Consider the following 16,758-nt stretch of genomic DNA (forward strand, 5'->3'; position numbering starts at 1 on the left):
CCAAACCAGTCTTGGCCTGACCCTTACTCTTGACTGGAGCTCAGGCTTACAGTCTTTCATGATTGGCTAATTCAAAGGAAGGGGTTGACCTTTGCCATTTCAAGATGGCGGCCCTAGGGGAGCTGCAAGTCATGCAGACAAAATGGTGGCTGCCAAGTCATGCAGTCCAAAAGGGCAGCTGCCTAAACTGTTCTTTGACAGAAAAGATAACTTGTTTATTCTCACAATACTTGCAGGTCATCATACTCATTCATCATACTCAAAGCTTAAAGCTTTACCTCTTAGATCAGAAATAAGATAAGGATACCTACCTCTTGCCACTTCTTTTCAACATAGAACAGGAATTCCTATCCAGCCAATTAGGCAAGAAAAAGAAATAAAAGGCTTCCAAATCAGAAAGGAAGAAGTAAAATTGCCTCTGCAGATCACGGGATCTTACATACAAGAAGCTCTAAGGACCTCACCAAAAAAACTATTAGAATAAACAAGTTCAGTAAAGTTTCAGATACAAAATCAAAATATAAAAATCAGTTGCATTAAAAAAAAGTTTTATTGATATCAGAGAGGGAGAGAATGAAAAATCAATGATGAGAGAGAATCATTGATTGGCTGCCTCCTGCATGCCTCCTCCCCGCCCCCACCTCCCCTTTGCTGGGGATTGAGCCGGCAACCTGGGCATGTGCCCTAATGGGAATCAAACCTGCAACCCTTCAGTCCACAGGCTCACACTCTATCCACTGAGCCAAACCAGCCAGGGTGGTTGCATTTCTATATGCTAACAATGAACTATCTAAAAGAGAAATTAAGAAAGCAATTCCATGGCTACTAACATCAAAAGGAATAAAATGCCTAGGTATAAGTTTAAACAAGGAATCGAAAGATGTGTCCACAAAAAACTATAAGACATCAATGAAAGATACTGAGGAAGACATGGTAAGTGGAAAGACATCCTGCTGTGGTATTGTGATTTATAATAGCAAGTATATATGTAGTCTTCGGTCCCATTTCTGATACAGAGCTCCTAAAACCCTTGGAATTTCCTAAGGGCGGAGAATCACATAAAATGCATTTTATTAGGCTGATAAGATGACTCTCTCATGAAGGGAGTCACTTACCAGGAGAACTAACCACATGATTAGCAGATTAGAATTTCCAATCCTTCTCCTACCCCCTTCCCCAACACACAAGATAGATCAATCCAATGCCCAAAGATTTAATGAATTATGCGTATGTAATCAAGCTCTATTAAAACCCAAAAGGACAGGATTCAGAGAGCTTCCAGGTTGGTGACTACAGGGAGGCACTGGGCAGGAGGGTGCCTGCAGAGGCATAAAAACCCTGGCACCCTTTCCCCATACTTTGACCTCTGCAGAGCTTCCATCTGGAGGTTCTCCTGCATCCTTTATCATCTCCTTTCATAATAAACTGGTGATCCAGTAAGTAACATGCTTCTTTGAGTTCTGTGAACTGCTCTAGCACAGTAATTGAACCCGAGGGGGTAGCCCATCAGTCTGAAGCACAGGTAGCAACCTGGGCTTGCAACTGGTATTCTGAAGTTGAATGGGGCAGTTCTGTGGAACAAAACTGTCATCGACTCTGATGCCATCCTGGAAAGATAGTGTCAGAACTGAGTTAAATTTATAGGACAGCCAGCTGGAGCCTGGAGCATTGTTTGTTAGTGTGGGGGAAATAGGGTCTAAGAATGCCTTTACGTGGGTTTAAGGATTGCAAGAATAAATATTGTTAAAATGTCCATATTACCTAAAGCAGCCTACAGGTTCAATTCAATTCCTATCAAAATTCCAATGGAGTTTTTCACAGAAATAGGGAAAACAACCCTAAAACTCAAGTGAAACCACAAAAGATGTTGAATTACTTTCTTTTTTTCTTTCCTTTTTTAAAAAAATATTTTTATTTGATTTTTGAGGGGAAGAGGAGAGAGAGAGAGAGAGAAAGAGAGAGAGAAATATCAATGATGATAAGAGAGAACTCCTAACTGGGGATCAAGCCCACAAGCTGAGCATGTGTCCTAATTGGGAATCAAACTATAACCTCTTGGCTCATGAATCAACACTCAAAAACTGAGCAACACCAGCTGGGCTTGAATTTCTCATAAGCTCCAGGTAGCACAGATGCGACTGGTCCCAGGACCATTCCTTGAATGACACATTCCTTGAATGCTTTTCTTCACAAGAAGGCAACTAAGTTAATTTGCTGATAACTATGTGCTTCCATCAAACTCAATAAGTAAAACTGCACCATTTAACAAGAATTTGGTATACTGTATATTAAACCTAAAATAATTAGAATATTGTGAAATTTGGGCCAGTTTATAAAGAGACAATAAATGAACAGAATCCGAAAGTCTAAAAATGGTAAAAACAATAGGTAAGCTATATATTAAGATAAAGTTGTATTTTGAAATCAGTGGAGATACACTATTCAATAAATGATGATGGAACAACTAGCTAGCCACTTAAAAACGCGCCAAAACAAATCTACACAAATTAAAGAAATGGAAAGCTAAAATCATAAAATCGAAACCCTAATGAATGAAATGTGGACAATTAGTATTACAATCAATGAGAAAGAATTTCAAGGGTTTCAGAAAGAAGTTTTTCAGGATATTTAGTTCATAGTATGATGAAAATAGAAATTGATGTCTTCCTCTCTCCCGCCCCCCAAAAAACATAGTTTTCATTTACATAAATTATATTTGGTTCTGTTTTTCATATAAGCTTCTATTATGGTTCATATATCTTCATTTACCTCTGTAAAAGTTTTATGTGTGCTTATTTTTTTTAATGTCTTTTGGATATTTCTATTACGTCAAGCTCTTGGAGATTAAATTTTTCTATTTCCTATGCCTATTTAAAAATATATATATTTTATTGATTTTTTACAGAGAGGAAGGGTGAGGGATAGAGAGCTAGAAACATCGACCAGCTGCCTCCTGCACACCCCCACAACCAATGTACATGCCCTTGACCGGAATCAAACTTGGGACCCTTCAGTCCATAGACCGACGCTCTATCCACTGAGTCAAACTGGTTTCGGCTCCTGTGCCTATTGATCCTCTCTTCTGCAGATTCATTTTTTTGCATAGTTTGAATTTTTGTCCTCCATTCATGTTTAGTGAAGGTTAATTTTTTCATAACCCAAGTCCACATTACTTGGGTTATGAAAATATCCTACAAAGGGTTTTGTGCTAGCTTATGCTGGTTCTCTGGGGTTATAATCATTTCTCAGCTTCAGATTCCTGCATCTGGTGAGTACTTTCTGGTGTTGCTCAGCCTTGGGGTTTGGGTCTTTCACAGGAGATTTTTTTTCTCCCCTTTGAGTCCCATGGAAATGATCATCTCCCTAGTTCCTCTTTGAGTGGTGGTATGTACAGTTTTCCTAATCCCCTCTTTATGGTTTAACGGTCTCAGTTCCAATTTCCTAACACAAAGTAGGAAGAAGCCACATCTTCTGCCGAGATTTGGGAATTATAATCCATCCCTCTGCTTAGATAGCCTATACCCCTCAGATCCTGTGGGAAACCACACATTAGCTCATTTTTTGTCACCCTCTTCATTTCTGGTGACAAGCTTTTCTTCTCTTTCCTCTTTTCCTTCCTCTCTTTCTAGCTCAGTTAATACTTAAATTTTTTGTTTTGTTTTTCCCCCCAGTATGCCATTTCTCCATCATAATTAATATTTCATTATTTTTTAGAATTAATTTTTAGAAAGAGGGGGAGAGAAAGAGAGAAACATTGATGTGAGAGAGACACATCAATTGGTTGACTCCTACATGAGGGATCAAGCACGCAACCAACATACATGCGCTTGACTGGAATCAAACTCAGACCCTTCAGTCCAAGGACCAATGCTCTATTACTGAGCCAAACCAGCTAGGGCTTGTTATTATTTTTTAAATAAATAAATGACTGAAAAAGTGGGGAAAGGTTTAAAATTTTATTTAAAAACCATTATTTGGCTTTAAATAAATACTTTAAATAATTATAAAAATCCAAGGTTACTAAAAGGTTTTCTTTTCAGAGGAAAGCAAAAAATCTAAACTAAAATCCCATGTAAGCTTGGCCTGCTAATGGAACCTCTTTTTCCTCATTTGTAAAATGAGGGTTATAGTCTAGCCCTTTAGAGTTGTTATAAACATTTAATTAAAAAATATAAAAATCATTTAATACAGAAGCTCACACATAGTAAGTGCTCAATAATTAGAAGCTAATACTGTTATAAGTAGGATGCCAGCTATTCTGGAAACCAAAGATAAAGAAAAATATCCTCGTTGGCATGGTTCAGTGATTGAGCATTGACCTATGAGCTAGAAGTCCCGGATCAATTCCCCATCAGGGCACATGCCCAAGTTGCAGTCTGGATTCCTAGTGAGGGGCATGCAGGTGGCAGCTGATCAATGATTCTCTCTCATCATTGATATTTCTCTCTCTTACTCGCTCTCTCCTTCCCCTCTTCACCCCTGAAATCAATAAAAAATGTTTTTAAAAAGAAGAAAAATATTAGTGCATATTTCACATTCAAGGCAAACAAAAACATTTCCTTTTGATGTTTCCCAATAAAAATAAACCTACCTTTAGTATTAGGTATGACCTTAACTTCTAAGGTCTGAGATTTCCCCAGATCAATGTATTTCAGGACACTGAGGGATAGTGAATCATCATGTTGCTGAAACCAATAATTACATGGTTTTGAGTATATATTCCATTTTCGTCCATTCTTTTCTCTAAAGTCATATAAGAACCAGGACTCTGTTACAAAAGTCTTGCCGTTGGGAACTCTTCCAGGCATGGTGGCAATAGCTAGAGCAGTTTTGTTATCTACAATGCTTGTGATCAGGAAGCTGCTGTGACCAGGAAGCAGCACCGTCTTCTCTATATCCGAATCTTGAAATGAAGAAACAACACCTGAAGCTAGAACAGAAATGATTTGCTATGAAATAAAACAGCCACTGTTCTTCCAGCATTCTGGCAGACAAAACTGATGAACACACTATTTGCATTTTTATTTTGTGTGTATGTGTGTGTATGTTTTGTTCATTCTCACCTGAGGATATTTTTCCCCTTGATTTTTAGAGAGAGTGGAAGGGAGGGGAGAGAGACACACAGAGAGAAACATCGATGTGAGAGAGATACATCAACTGGTTACCTCCTGCATGCACCTTGACTGGACAGGGATCGAGCCTGCAATCGACGTACGTGCCCTTGGCTGGAATGGAACCTACAACCCTTCAGGCCGAGGGCCGACGCTCTAATCACTGAGCAAAACTGGCCAGGGCAAGTTTTTAAACTACGGTCTTAACCATAAAACACATCTGCCAGATTTCAGATTATAAATCAAATTATTTTATAGAAAGTGTGTCACGAATACGTCAAGCACAAACCTATACTTTACACTTGATTATGAAATGGATTTTTTTAATTTTTTTAAATTTGTTTTTAGCTTTAAAAAGTGAAGATCTGGTCTATCTCATGCTATATGTCCACTGCAGATTGGCTAGGGGTTTGAATCTGTTTCTTTTTGTTTTTAGAGACACTCGGGCTGGTAAAGTCACTACCTTCTGAAATGAGACAGTGTGAAGGGTGAAATGGATTTTGTAACATTATCAACAGAGAGAAAAAACAAACAAACATGCAGGCCTAAGTAATTATAAGAAAGCGGATTTCTTTACTGTAAAACTGCCAAGTTTTGACCTTGAATCCTGACTGTGATTCTATAAGAGAAGGATAACATAGTCAGTGCTTCCCGGTACCTGAAGGTCTGCCTATTACATGGAAGGTGCTCAAAAAATACTTGTTGAATGGATGAATAATTGGTTGTTTAGGGAGAGCATGGAGATTTAGAAGAGAAGAAGCTCTAGGGCGGGAATGTAAGCAACACAATCATGTAAGGAATGGAAGGACTCCGAAAAGCAGACAAAGAAGAACTGATCAGAGAAAAGCCATCCGAGAGAATCCAAGAGAAGCCAAAATAAGGCTATTTCAAGGAGAGGGAGGGCATCATTATCAAATATTCTCTCTCTCTCTCTCTCTCTCTCTCTCTCTCTCTCTCTCTCTCTCTCTCTCTCTCTCTCTCTTTTTTCCTCTTCATTATCAAGGGTTTTAAATAGGTCATGAAACATATCAAGAATACTTACCTTATCCTGAAATAATAACTAGAAGTAGTCGGAAAAGAACCTCATAATTCCCTGGATTATGCACACATGCTCTAATTTCTCCCATATCAGACACACCAACAAATCCTCACCCCCGCCCCTGCCCCTCAGCTGCCAGGTAAGGTCTCTCCTTCCCTTTATAGGGAGATTCCCTGAGTTACTTTATTCATGGGTCTTCAGTTTCTCTCCTCCCATGTTTTTTTTACTTTAATCCAATTAGATTTTGGCCTGTACTACTCCACCCAACCACAGCTTTTGTCAGAGTTACCAATGACTTTCACAGGAAACCCACTGGCCAGTTTTCTTTCCTCACCTTACCTGACTTATTGGGAGCATCTAAACATCTTCACTCAGTTCTCCTCTGAGCAGAGCTTCCGGTCTCCTTTCTAATTCTTCTGCATCTTCTGAACTACTAATTGTTGGAATTCCAGGGGTTGGACCTCAGACCTTTTCCTTTCTATACCTACAATCATTTCCTCATCTGGTCTCATAGCATCAACTATCATGCGTATGCTGACTGCTCAAAGTTATCTCTCCAGTCCAGATGTTACACCTGAGTGCCAGCCTTGTCTTTCTAAACATCTGCCTTATTTTTCCACTTGGATGAGCAACAGGCTTCTTAAATTTCATATGACCTCTCACCTGATTATTGTAATGGTCTCCTGGTTTCTCTGCTTTCCTTCTTGCCCTTTCTCCATCATCTGCCCAGTCTATTCTCAACACAAAAGCCAAAGTGGATCTTATTAAAACGTAAGTCCAGTCATGTCACTTTGTGTTCAAAACTCCTCCAATGACTTCCTATTTACTCAGAGTAAAACCAAAATTTTTACAAAAATTATACTAAGTTTTGCTATGTATCTATCATATAACCATTTGGACTAGAAACATCCTACATAATAGTTATTCAAAATTATTTTATTATGAAGGGCAACGTCTGCACAAACATCCCATTTCTTTTTGTTCCTCCTGAATACTATTTAATAAAAAAATTCATAGGTTTAAATAATAAATAATACTATTGATGTAAATATCAATGAAATTATAGCTAGGTTTCATTACATAATAAATATAAAATTCCTTCAGAAAACTACATAGTTGTATACTTCTGTAGATTGCCAATTGGACTAAATTTTGAAATATATTGTTCCATAAGTGATCATGAATGGCCTTTTCAAAAGATAATTTTTAATTTTTATTAGCCATAAGAACTATATTATATTATCACACTTACTTTGTGTTTGAAGAGTAAGTTTATAGAATTTTCCTTCTTGATTAATGGAAAGGGAACTAGACAAACAGGAGCTCTCACTCACATCTTCTACATCAAAAGGATCGATTACTTCTGCAATAACTGCAGACAAAAACCCTTCAGGAATGTTGTGTTGCAATAACTTCCTTATGTATGCATGTCCAGTTTTCCTAAACAAAGCAGCACACATTAGGGAATGTGGATAAAACTGTGGCTTGAATGAGCAAGTTTATGAACACATAATTTACAAACAAAATATACCACACAGATGGCTACCAAAGCAACATTTGATTAGTACTTCAATCTCATTAACTAACACAATGCCAACTACAGCAAGGGAACACAAGTTTTCACCTATCAAATTGGCAAAGATCTCTTAAATGTCAGGTTCAGGAGTGGTAAGATTTGAGTGGAGAAAGGCATGTGTCCACTAATAAAGGTATTATAAATCCATGCAAACTTCCTAGAAAGTAAATTTGGTAATTTGATATCCACTTAGAGCGGTAGCATTATTTGTTTCCCTCTGATTTCATAAGTCTACTTATAAGGCTCCATCCTACGGAAATAACACAGCAGCGGGGAATGTGAGAGTGGAATCTTTCCACATAAGGATGTCCATCACAGAATTATGATAAAAGTTAGAAATAAGAATTACAATAAGAAAATTAAGTAGATGTTACTACGGTACATGACCTTCTTAGACACAATGCTACTATTACCATGATATTTACAGAGTTTTTAATTACACGTGGAAGGTGGTTATATTACAATGTCTACAGGAAAGAAGCAAGTGAAGACTGTTAAAATGCATATTAAAAGAACTAACCAGTAATTCAGCAAAGTGTTAACAGTTATTATTTCCATTTTCTTCTTTATATTTATCTGTATTTAAGAAACTTCTACAATGGGCATGTACTTTATAATCAAGAAAAAAACAATCTATTTAAAAAATATTAACCTAGGACACCCACATGCAAAAAAAAAAAAAAAAATCTAGATACAGACCTTACATCCTTTACAAAAATTAACTCAAAATGGGCCATATACTTAAATATAAAATTCAAACTTATTAAATCCTAGAAGATAACCTAGGGAGAAAAAAATCTAGATAATCTTGGGTATGGCAGTGACTTTTTACCTACAATATCAAAGGTACAATCCATGAAAGAAAATAATTGATAAGCTGTACTTCGTTAAAATTAAAAACTTCTCCTCTATGAACAACACGGTCAAGAGAATTAGACAAGCCACAGACCTCGAGAAAATATTTGCAAGAGACATATCTGACAAAAGAACTGTTAACCAAAATAAACTGTAGGAGCCTTTTTTTCCTCTACCCTCCTAGGTTCTGTGGCCGGGACCTTGCAAATCAAACTGACAAAAGACACATGTGTGGCATGCTCATACACAGGAGAAACTCAGTGATTACTAACTCAAAGGAGTGGTTACCATGTTTCCCCGAAAACAAGACATCCTCCGAAAATAAGACCTACTTACAGGTTTCCTTCTGAGTAAAATATAAGGCATACCCCTTCTGAGTGAAATATAAGGCCCCCCTAGGCTAAACATGAGAGATTTGGTCCACTGATTCTGAAAGAAATGGGGTCACAAGAAATTCACCAGGAAATTCAGGAATTGGATTGTTATGATGATGTTCCAGAAGATGATGACATGATTGTCATTGAATAAATGAGTAAATCCTTGATACTGTAGGATTCACAGTTTGTCTGGTTTGTGTTGAGAACTACCATACTACCGTACCGTATACAGGTAATAAATTTCCTTTATTTTCATTTAACAATAAATGTGTACCGTATTCTTCTTCATGGAAAAATAAGACATCCCCTGAAAATAAGACCTAGCACATCTTTGGGAGCAAAAATTAATATCAGTCACTGTCTTATTTTCGGGGAAACAGGGTAGAACTTGCAGCTTATGTAGCATCTTAATAAAGATGGTTGAAAGTCTAACGCCAAGGTGATGGTGTTAGAAAGTGAGGCTTTTCGGATGTGATTTAGGCCATGGGGGTGGAGCTGACTGGACAAAGACACCCAGGATCTTCCTTTTCTATTTAACAAGGTCCTGGACACTGCAACAGGAAAAAGGTACAATATGCTAAGAAGCGTTAAGGAATAAACAAAACAAGTTCTTTGCAGGTGATATGATTATCTACCTAGAAAAATTTCTACTCAGAAAACCCAAAGGAATATATAGTAACAGTACTGGAATTATTAAAAGAATTGAGCAAATTTGAAAGTTTTTAATACACAAAGTCAATTGCAAGACTTTTACTTTTGCTTTAAATCCAGAAAGATGCACACCCAAACAAGAAGAAATAGAGAAAGCACAAAGTCAACACGTAAGCCCATCATTGAACCAAGGCCACAAGATAACCAACTAACCAGGAGTCCAGGGGAATGAGCCACCCCAAGGAAGGTGTGGACACGGGACAGCCTTCCCTCCGTAGAAGCAGGGGAGGCGGAAATGCAGTGCTGGCCACAAGGCAAGAGGGCAGAGTGAGCTAAAATGCTAAAACCGCCAAAGGCGGGCACATGGATCCGGAAATGCCGAGGCACCGTTAAGTGACAGAAGTCAGAGAAACACACACACCACATGACTTCACTTGCACGTGGAGTCTAAAGAGCAACATAAACGAACAAACAAAGCAGAAACAGACTTGTAGACACAGAGAACAGTCTGATAGTTGTGGCAGGAAGGTGGCTGGGGGGCTGGGTGAAAAAGATGAAGGGATTAAGAAGTACAAATTGGGTTCTCGCTGGTTTGGCTCAGTGAATGGAGTGTCTCAAGGGTCCCGGGTTCAATTCCGGTGAAGGGCATGTGCCGGCACATACCCAGTAGGGAGTGTGCAAGAGGCAGCTGATGGATGTTTCTCTCTCATTGATGTTACTAACTCTCTATACCCTTTCTTTCCTTCAAAAAAAAAAATTTCAATAAAATATATTTAAGAAAAAAAAAAAGTACAAATTGGTAGTTACAAAACAGAACCAGGGATGTAAAGTACAGCAGAGGGTAATAGAATCAATACGATCATTAATACCCATGTTTGGTGCCAGGTGGGTACTAGATTTATGGGGGGGATTGCTTTGTAAGTTATATAAATATCTAACCATTATGGCTTACACCTGAAACTAATATGAAGTAATAGTTAATGCCAACAGTAGCTGGGGGTGGTGGGTGGGAGTGGCACCGTTATAAGGGGAGTTTGTACTCGCAAGCTCCCTCCCCGGGCTTCCCTGGAGGCTCACGGGGAAGATCGGTGCCAGCTGAAGACCAGGCAGCACGGGGAATCCGAGGATGAGGAGGGAACAGGCAGGAAGCATCACCCACTTCCCTGAACCTTCTTTCATAGACAGCAAAAGCCTGAAGCCACAGAGGGGTGGGCATCAGACACTCTTGCACCCAGGCCTCAGAAGAGGTGATCATTGGTGGGGTAAAGTGTCTGGGGGTGCTGGCGCTGAAGCCCGGCCCCCTCCCTCTCTCCCTCTCTCCCCGGGGAAGCAAAAGCTGTAAGCTACTGAGAGAGTGGGGAAGCAAAGCCACTCACCCACCCCTGGGGCAGAGGAAAGGAAACACTGCAGAAGAGGGAAGCGTAGAATGATAACCCCTTCTCTCTGTAGGAGGGCCGGCCACTGTCTCGGCCTCCCACTCTAAGAGAACCAAGGAGAGCAGCCTCACTGCGAGAAGAGCAAGGAACATCCACCCAAGATCTGACTGCAGATGGAGGGCAGCATGTGGCTGCGAGAGGTCATTTCTGTTCACAGTTGTGGGTTTTGGTGGTTTTTTTCCCTTAATGAACCTGACATGCTGAATCTCACATGTAAATGCAAGAACAAAGGCCAAGAAAAACCAGGAGGGGGTGCTATTAACTTGTTATATGGTTAGAGAATATGCGTAGAAGCGTGACATAGGGAAGATACATCAGTAATGAAATAAAAGAGGGGCCAGAAACAGGCCAATGCATATATGAAACTATGATATGTCATGGGGTGACACTGTAGATCAGTGGGGATCCCTAGGACAATTGATTAGAGAGAGAGAGAGAGAGAAAGAGAGAGAAAGAATTCAGATTCCCACTTCCCACTACACACATCAATTCTAGGTAGGTTAGAAGCTTAAAAATAAATAGCAAAAGTTTACAACTACCATCAGACAACATAGGAGAATAGTTCAATAAATTGTGGTATGTTCATGAGAGTCAATTATAGATGCATATATCAATATCAAGTAATTTATGAAGCTCATGAAACTCAAAAAGCATAATGTGGTATGAAAAAGGCAAATCACAGGAGGAGGTAACCATAGCTAAAGAATACATTTAGTCAAATCAAGCAACATATTTAATACATGTACGTGTGTTAAAGCTGCAAAGTCTACAAATATATTGGGCCTTGGGAGGCCAGATATTTTACCCAGAAAAACCACTCCAAAAAGCAACCTCAGAATCGAGAATCTAGAAACCAGGGTGCAGTCTAAGGAGACGAGAGGAGGCACCGTCAGTTGACTACCTGGAGTTGATCACTTTTCCCAGGTGAATGTTGCTGAATTTCTTGGTGTGGACAGTGTCCTGGGATTCATTCGCAGGCACGTAGGCATAAAAGATAACCTCGTTCAGGGTAATAAACTCTGGGGCCAGTGCAGTCTCAAAGCCCATATCAGCAGCCTGGCGCAGGAGAAAAAGTTGTGCATTTAAACCGTTTTGTACTCCAGTTATGACCAAACGTGGGCAGCAGATTTGTTTCCAGTCCCACCGCCAAACAAGGCTGCTTTGCTTAACCCAGGGGAGCGATATGCTCAAATAGCCGTGTGTGCCCGGGAAGAGGTGTTTTTCTTTTTTTCAAAAAAAAAAAATTATTGATTTTTTTTACAGAGAGGAAGGGAGCGAGATAGAGAGCTAGAAACGTCAATGAGAAACACTGACCAGCTGCCTCCTGCACACCCCCCACCGGGGATGCGCTTGCAACCAATGTACATGCCCCTGACTGGAATCAAACCTGGGACCTTTCAGTCCGCAGACCGACGCTCTACCACTGAGCCAAACCGGTTTCGGTGGAAGAGGGGTTTTTCTGCGGAGGAGGAAAAGGAATTCTGGGGTCAAAGCTTCCTGTAGGGCCCAGCGCTCTTTCAGGAGGCTGGAGCCGAAGGGTGCCTGGGCACTGGAGGAGGAGTCGGAGGTGCAGGTGTTAAACTCGGTTCTTGCTCAGTGTCATTTGGGGAAGGAGCTGGGAAGTGCCTGTCCGCGCGGGGAAGCTGCTGATCCCAGGCCCACGCCAGTGGCTCCGCACGGCTCTGGCCCCAGCGGAGGCCCCGGCTCTGGTGGCACACGCCAGTCTCACTTCTTCTGGGTCCCAAGCCTTTCCCTGACACTCAGCACGGGCACCTTCAGCCCGATTTCTGACTTCTCGTCCAGTGGTCGGCAAACTCATTAGTCAACAGAGCAACAATTTATCAACAACAACACTACGACGATTGAAATGTCTTTGGAGAGCCAAATTTTTAAAACTTAAACTTCTTCTAAGGTCACTTTTTCCAAATAGACTCGCCCAGGCCGTGGTATTTTGTGGAAGAGCCACACTCAAGGGGCCAAAGAGTCACATGTGGCTCTCGAGCCGCAGTTTGCGGACCATGGCTCTAGGGTCTCTTTTCTAATGTTCCCTCTCCGATCTTGGTCCTGTCCCTGTGGGAACTCTCAGGGGGTGAGAGGAGAGATGGAGACCAGCCCTCCAGGGGGTGTTGGAGCTGACCTTTTTGCTCTGCGGTGAGGTGTGAGGGGTGGCAGACTGGTTGGGGGTGCAGAGTGGATTTTCTGTTACGCCTTTCCCTGGTTTCCTAAATTTGGGAGCCCGCCGGGAAGGGGAGAGAATGGGAAACACATGCCAGGGGAATCGATGCGGACTGAGAACAGATGGCTTAAGGACCCTGAGAAGGCTGAGAGGCTTTAGAATTCTGCATGACATTCTGGCCCGGGGATGCCAAGAACATGCCACGAAAAGTGTGTGCAGTCCAGCGAAAGGCAGCGTCCTGACGCCTGAACGCACGGGCCCCGGCACCAGGGGCCTGGACAGGCGCCCGCTTCCAGTCACTAGCCAGGGGTAGGCGTACTTTGGGATAGATTATTTCGCTTTGCTGTGCCTCACTTCCTCATCAGAAAGTAAATAGTTGTTATTCGCACTAAGAGCTCACAACAGCGCCTGGCACGCCACGGGGCCCCATACAGCCCGGGGATTGTTTTTGCCCAGACAGGATGCAGACACGGCCTGTTTGGGGTGGAGGGAGGCGAGACTATTGAGTGCCAGTTCCTTAAACGCATCCTGACTATAATAAAAACTTCTATTGGTGGTTGATTTTTATTATTTAAACGTTTACATAAGAGAACGAAGACATCTTTTTATAAACTGCGAAGGCCGAAAGAAATTGAGTTAGTTCCACCTTCTTGGTTAGCTCTGCCTTCCTGCTCACCTCAGTGGGATTTGTATTTATGCATAGACCACACCACAGACTGCCAAGTACACAGGGAGTCACATGGCTGCATTTTATTGTCACAAGAAGGTTCCCGCCTTGCTCTCTACCAGTATCTCAGATGGGAAGTCAAAACACTGTCTTTTGTTTTTTTTTCCTACTTGAAATAATTAAAAAAAATGTTTTTTCCCCCAGTCACACCTGACATAATAATATTGTATTAGTTTCAGATGTCTAACATAGTGATTAGACATTTATGTAATTTACAAAGTGATCACCTGATAAATCTACTACTTACCTGGCACTAGAATATTATTGACTATATTCCCTAGGCTGTACGTTATGTCCCTGTGACTATTCTGGAACTACCAATTTGTACTTCTTAATCCCTTCACCTCTTTCACCCTTCCCCAGCCCCTCTCCCACGAGCAACTGCCAAAATGTTCTCATGTATCTATGAGTCTATTTCTGTTCTGCCTGTAGGTCTTTATTGTTTTCTTAGATTCCACATCTAAGTGAAAGCGTGCGGCCTTTGTTTTGCTGTGTAGGGCTTATTTCACTCAGCACGATAGCCTCTAGGTCCATCCATGTGGATGCAGACTAAAGCACCGTCTTTTCAACCGCCTTCTTGGCCCGGAGATCTGGAGTGCTCTATCCCAGTGGTCAGCAAACTGCAATTTGCCCTCTGTTGATTAATGAGTTTGCCGACCACTGCTCTATTCCATTCTTTATTTTCTTTTTTTAGGCAGGTTTTATTACACCCCAGGCAAAAAAATAAAAATAAAAATAAATTTAAAAAATCTGTTTGTTTCTTGGCCCATGTGTTGAGGAGAGCTCCTTTCCCTGCCTGTCTATGCGTTCTTTGGCATATGTACCTTCACAAGGGGCACATTATCCACTAAGATTATTAGAAAAGTCTGCATGTAGTTCCATCTGTGAAAAAGATAACAACTCCTTCCTATGCTAGCGTTAGAGAAAGAAGAGGTGAGGAGGTGGGGTTCATGCAGAGAAGGGCAAACCAGTAGGAAAAACAGCACTCATGTCTGCTTAAAGCCAGCCTTGGGAGGAAGAGCATCCACCGGGTACCTGAGGGGCAGGAATGGGTCTGGCTTAGACTACTTGGTGGTGCTTTGCTGTGAAGAAATTGGGTGTGGCTGCCCAGGGTAAAGTTAAATCTACGTAACCCTGAATAGGACTTGGGAGATGTGCTCTGGTGTATGGAGGTGTTTCCCTTCAGTTACATACTAGAGGCCCGGTGCATGAAATTCATGCAGGGGGGGAGCGGGAGGGGGCTGTCCTGCAGTCCAGCCTGCGCTCTCCAATCTGGGATCCCTCGAAGGATGTGTGGCTGCCTTTTAAGGCCCGATGCCGGTGGGATCAGATCTAAACAGGCAGTTGGACCTCCCTCTCACAATCCAGGACTGCTGGCTCCCAGCTGCTCGCCTGCCTGCCTTTCTGATTGCCCTTAACTGCTTCTGCCTGCCAGCCTGATCACTCCCTAACCACTTGCCTGCCAGCCTGATTGATGCTTAACTGTTCCCCTGCCAACCTGATTGCACTTAACTGCCCTCTCCTGCAGGTCTGGTCACCCCTAACTTCCCTCCCCTGTAGGCTTGATTGCCTCCAACTGCCCTTCCTTGCAGGCCTGGTCCCTCCCAACTGCCCTCCCCTGCTGGCCATCTTATGGCGGCCATCTTTGACCACATGGGGGCAGCCATCTTGGGTGTTGAAATGATGGTCAATTTGCATATCACTCTTTTATTAGAAAGGATAGTAAGGTGCATTCACAGGAGTTTGTCCCAAAGAATTTACTTTTCCATTCTGTACATAAAATGTGACATTTGTTCTTAAAACATGGCCAACTGCTTCAATGTAGTATATCACTGACCTTTCCAAAAATACTGTTAGAACTGTCATTAGCTTCAAAACGACCCGGAGTCAGTTTATGTATGAATCCCATATGATCATAGTATAATGTGAAAATTTTATCAGTAATTGATCCAATTTCACTATATCTTAGTAATCCTGTTAGGGAAAAAAAACAACAACAACACAAAGGTCTCTTGATATTGACCTAATATAACTAGAGAACTTTTAATAGTGTCCTTTATAAAATCTCCTTCATTTAAATAAGGGGTGGGGCTAGGGCTCCAGGACCCCAGAATTAGTAAAATACATGCCAGTTTTTGTTAAGTCCCTCAGAAGTCTTTTCCAGGCTCCATTTTATTACAGAACCCATGTGTTGAAGTAGGTGAAGGACAGACAGGTGAGCTGATGTTAAAGGTGTCTAGCACAAAAGAGGGGACCTTCCCCTTAACAGGGGTGTCTCCTCCTAATACCAGGATGTCAGATTCCTGAATAGATAGGATGCAATGAGAAAAGAACCCTCAGGCAGGCAAGGGGAGTTATAGTCAAGAGCACTGGGTCATAAACTATATTAGATATTGTTTCAAATGTGGTATCGTGTGTTCCTCTCATGCCTCAAGGCAACATGTTGAGAGGTACTGGGAGTTCTCTGGTAGAGGAGCAGCACTCCCGTGGGCAGACTGACATAGGCCCACCCAGAAGAGAGTCCCCTGAATGGAGGATGGAGGATGGAGGTTGGAGGATGGAGGGTGGAGCCAGAGGGAAAGCTGGAGTCTCAGGATGAACAAGAGTGGTTTACACACACACACACACACACACACACACACACACACACACACGTCCCAAGCTGGGCCAGGCTCTTCTGAGAAACCTGCCCTCCTGTCGCTGACAACCTGAACACTGGAGTGCCCCAGCTCTCAGATCTTATATCTCATCTCTCACTGTCTCTGGAAGTCTCATCCAGTTTTAGGGTGTAAAAGCCATCTTTATGTGTA

At 41.7% G+C, this 16,758-nt stretch overlaps 1 protein-coding gene across 1 annotated transcript in view; it reads right to left on the reverse strand.

Annotated features, from left to right (window-relative positions):
- The window catches only part of CATSPERB (cation channel sperm associated auxiliary subunit beta), a gene marked incomplete at its 5' end in the record, with an annotated part of 70,385 nt that overhangs the window by 18,313 nt on the left and 35,314 nt on the right, over positions 1-16,758 (reverse strand). The window contains 3 exons of the mRNA XM_084866147.1: positions 4,592-4,903; positions 7,403-7,590; positions 11,947-12,101. Coding sequence (XP_084722273.1) covers positions 4,592-4,903; positions 7,403-7,590; positions 11,947-12,101 — 655 coding nt within the window. The remainder of the gene's footprint in view (positions 1-4,591; positions 4,904-7,402; positions 7,591-11,946; positions 12,102-16,758) is intronic.

This window comes from Pipistrellus hanaki, assembly GCF_964339955.1.
Source record: "Pipistrellus hanaki genome assembly, chromosome: 1".
Taxonomy (NCBI): domain Eukaryota; kingdom Metazoa; phylum Chordata; class Mammalia; order Chiroptera; family Vespertilionidae; genus Pipistrellus; species Pipistrellus hanaki.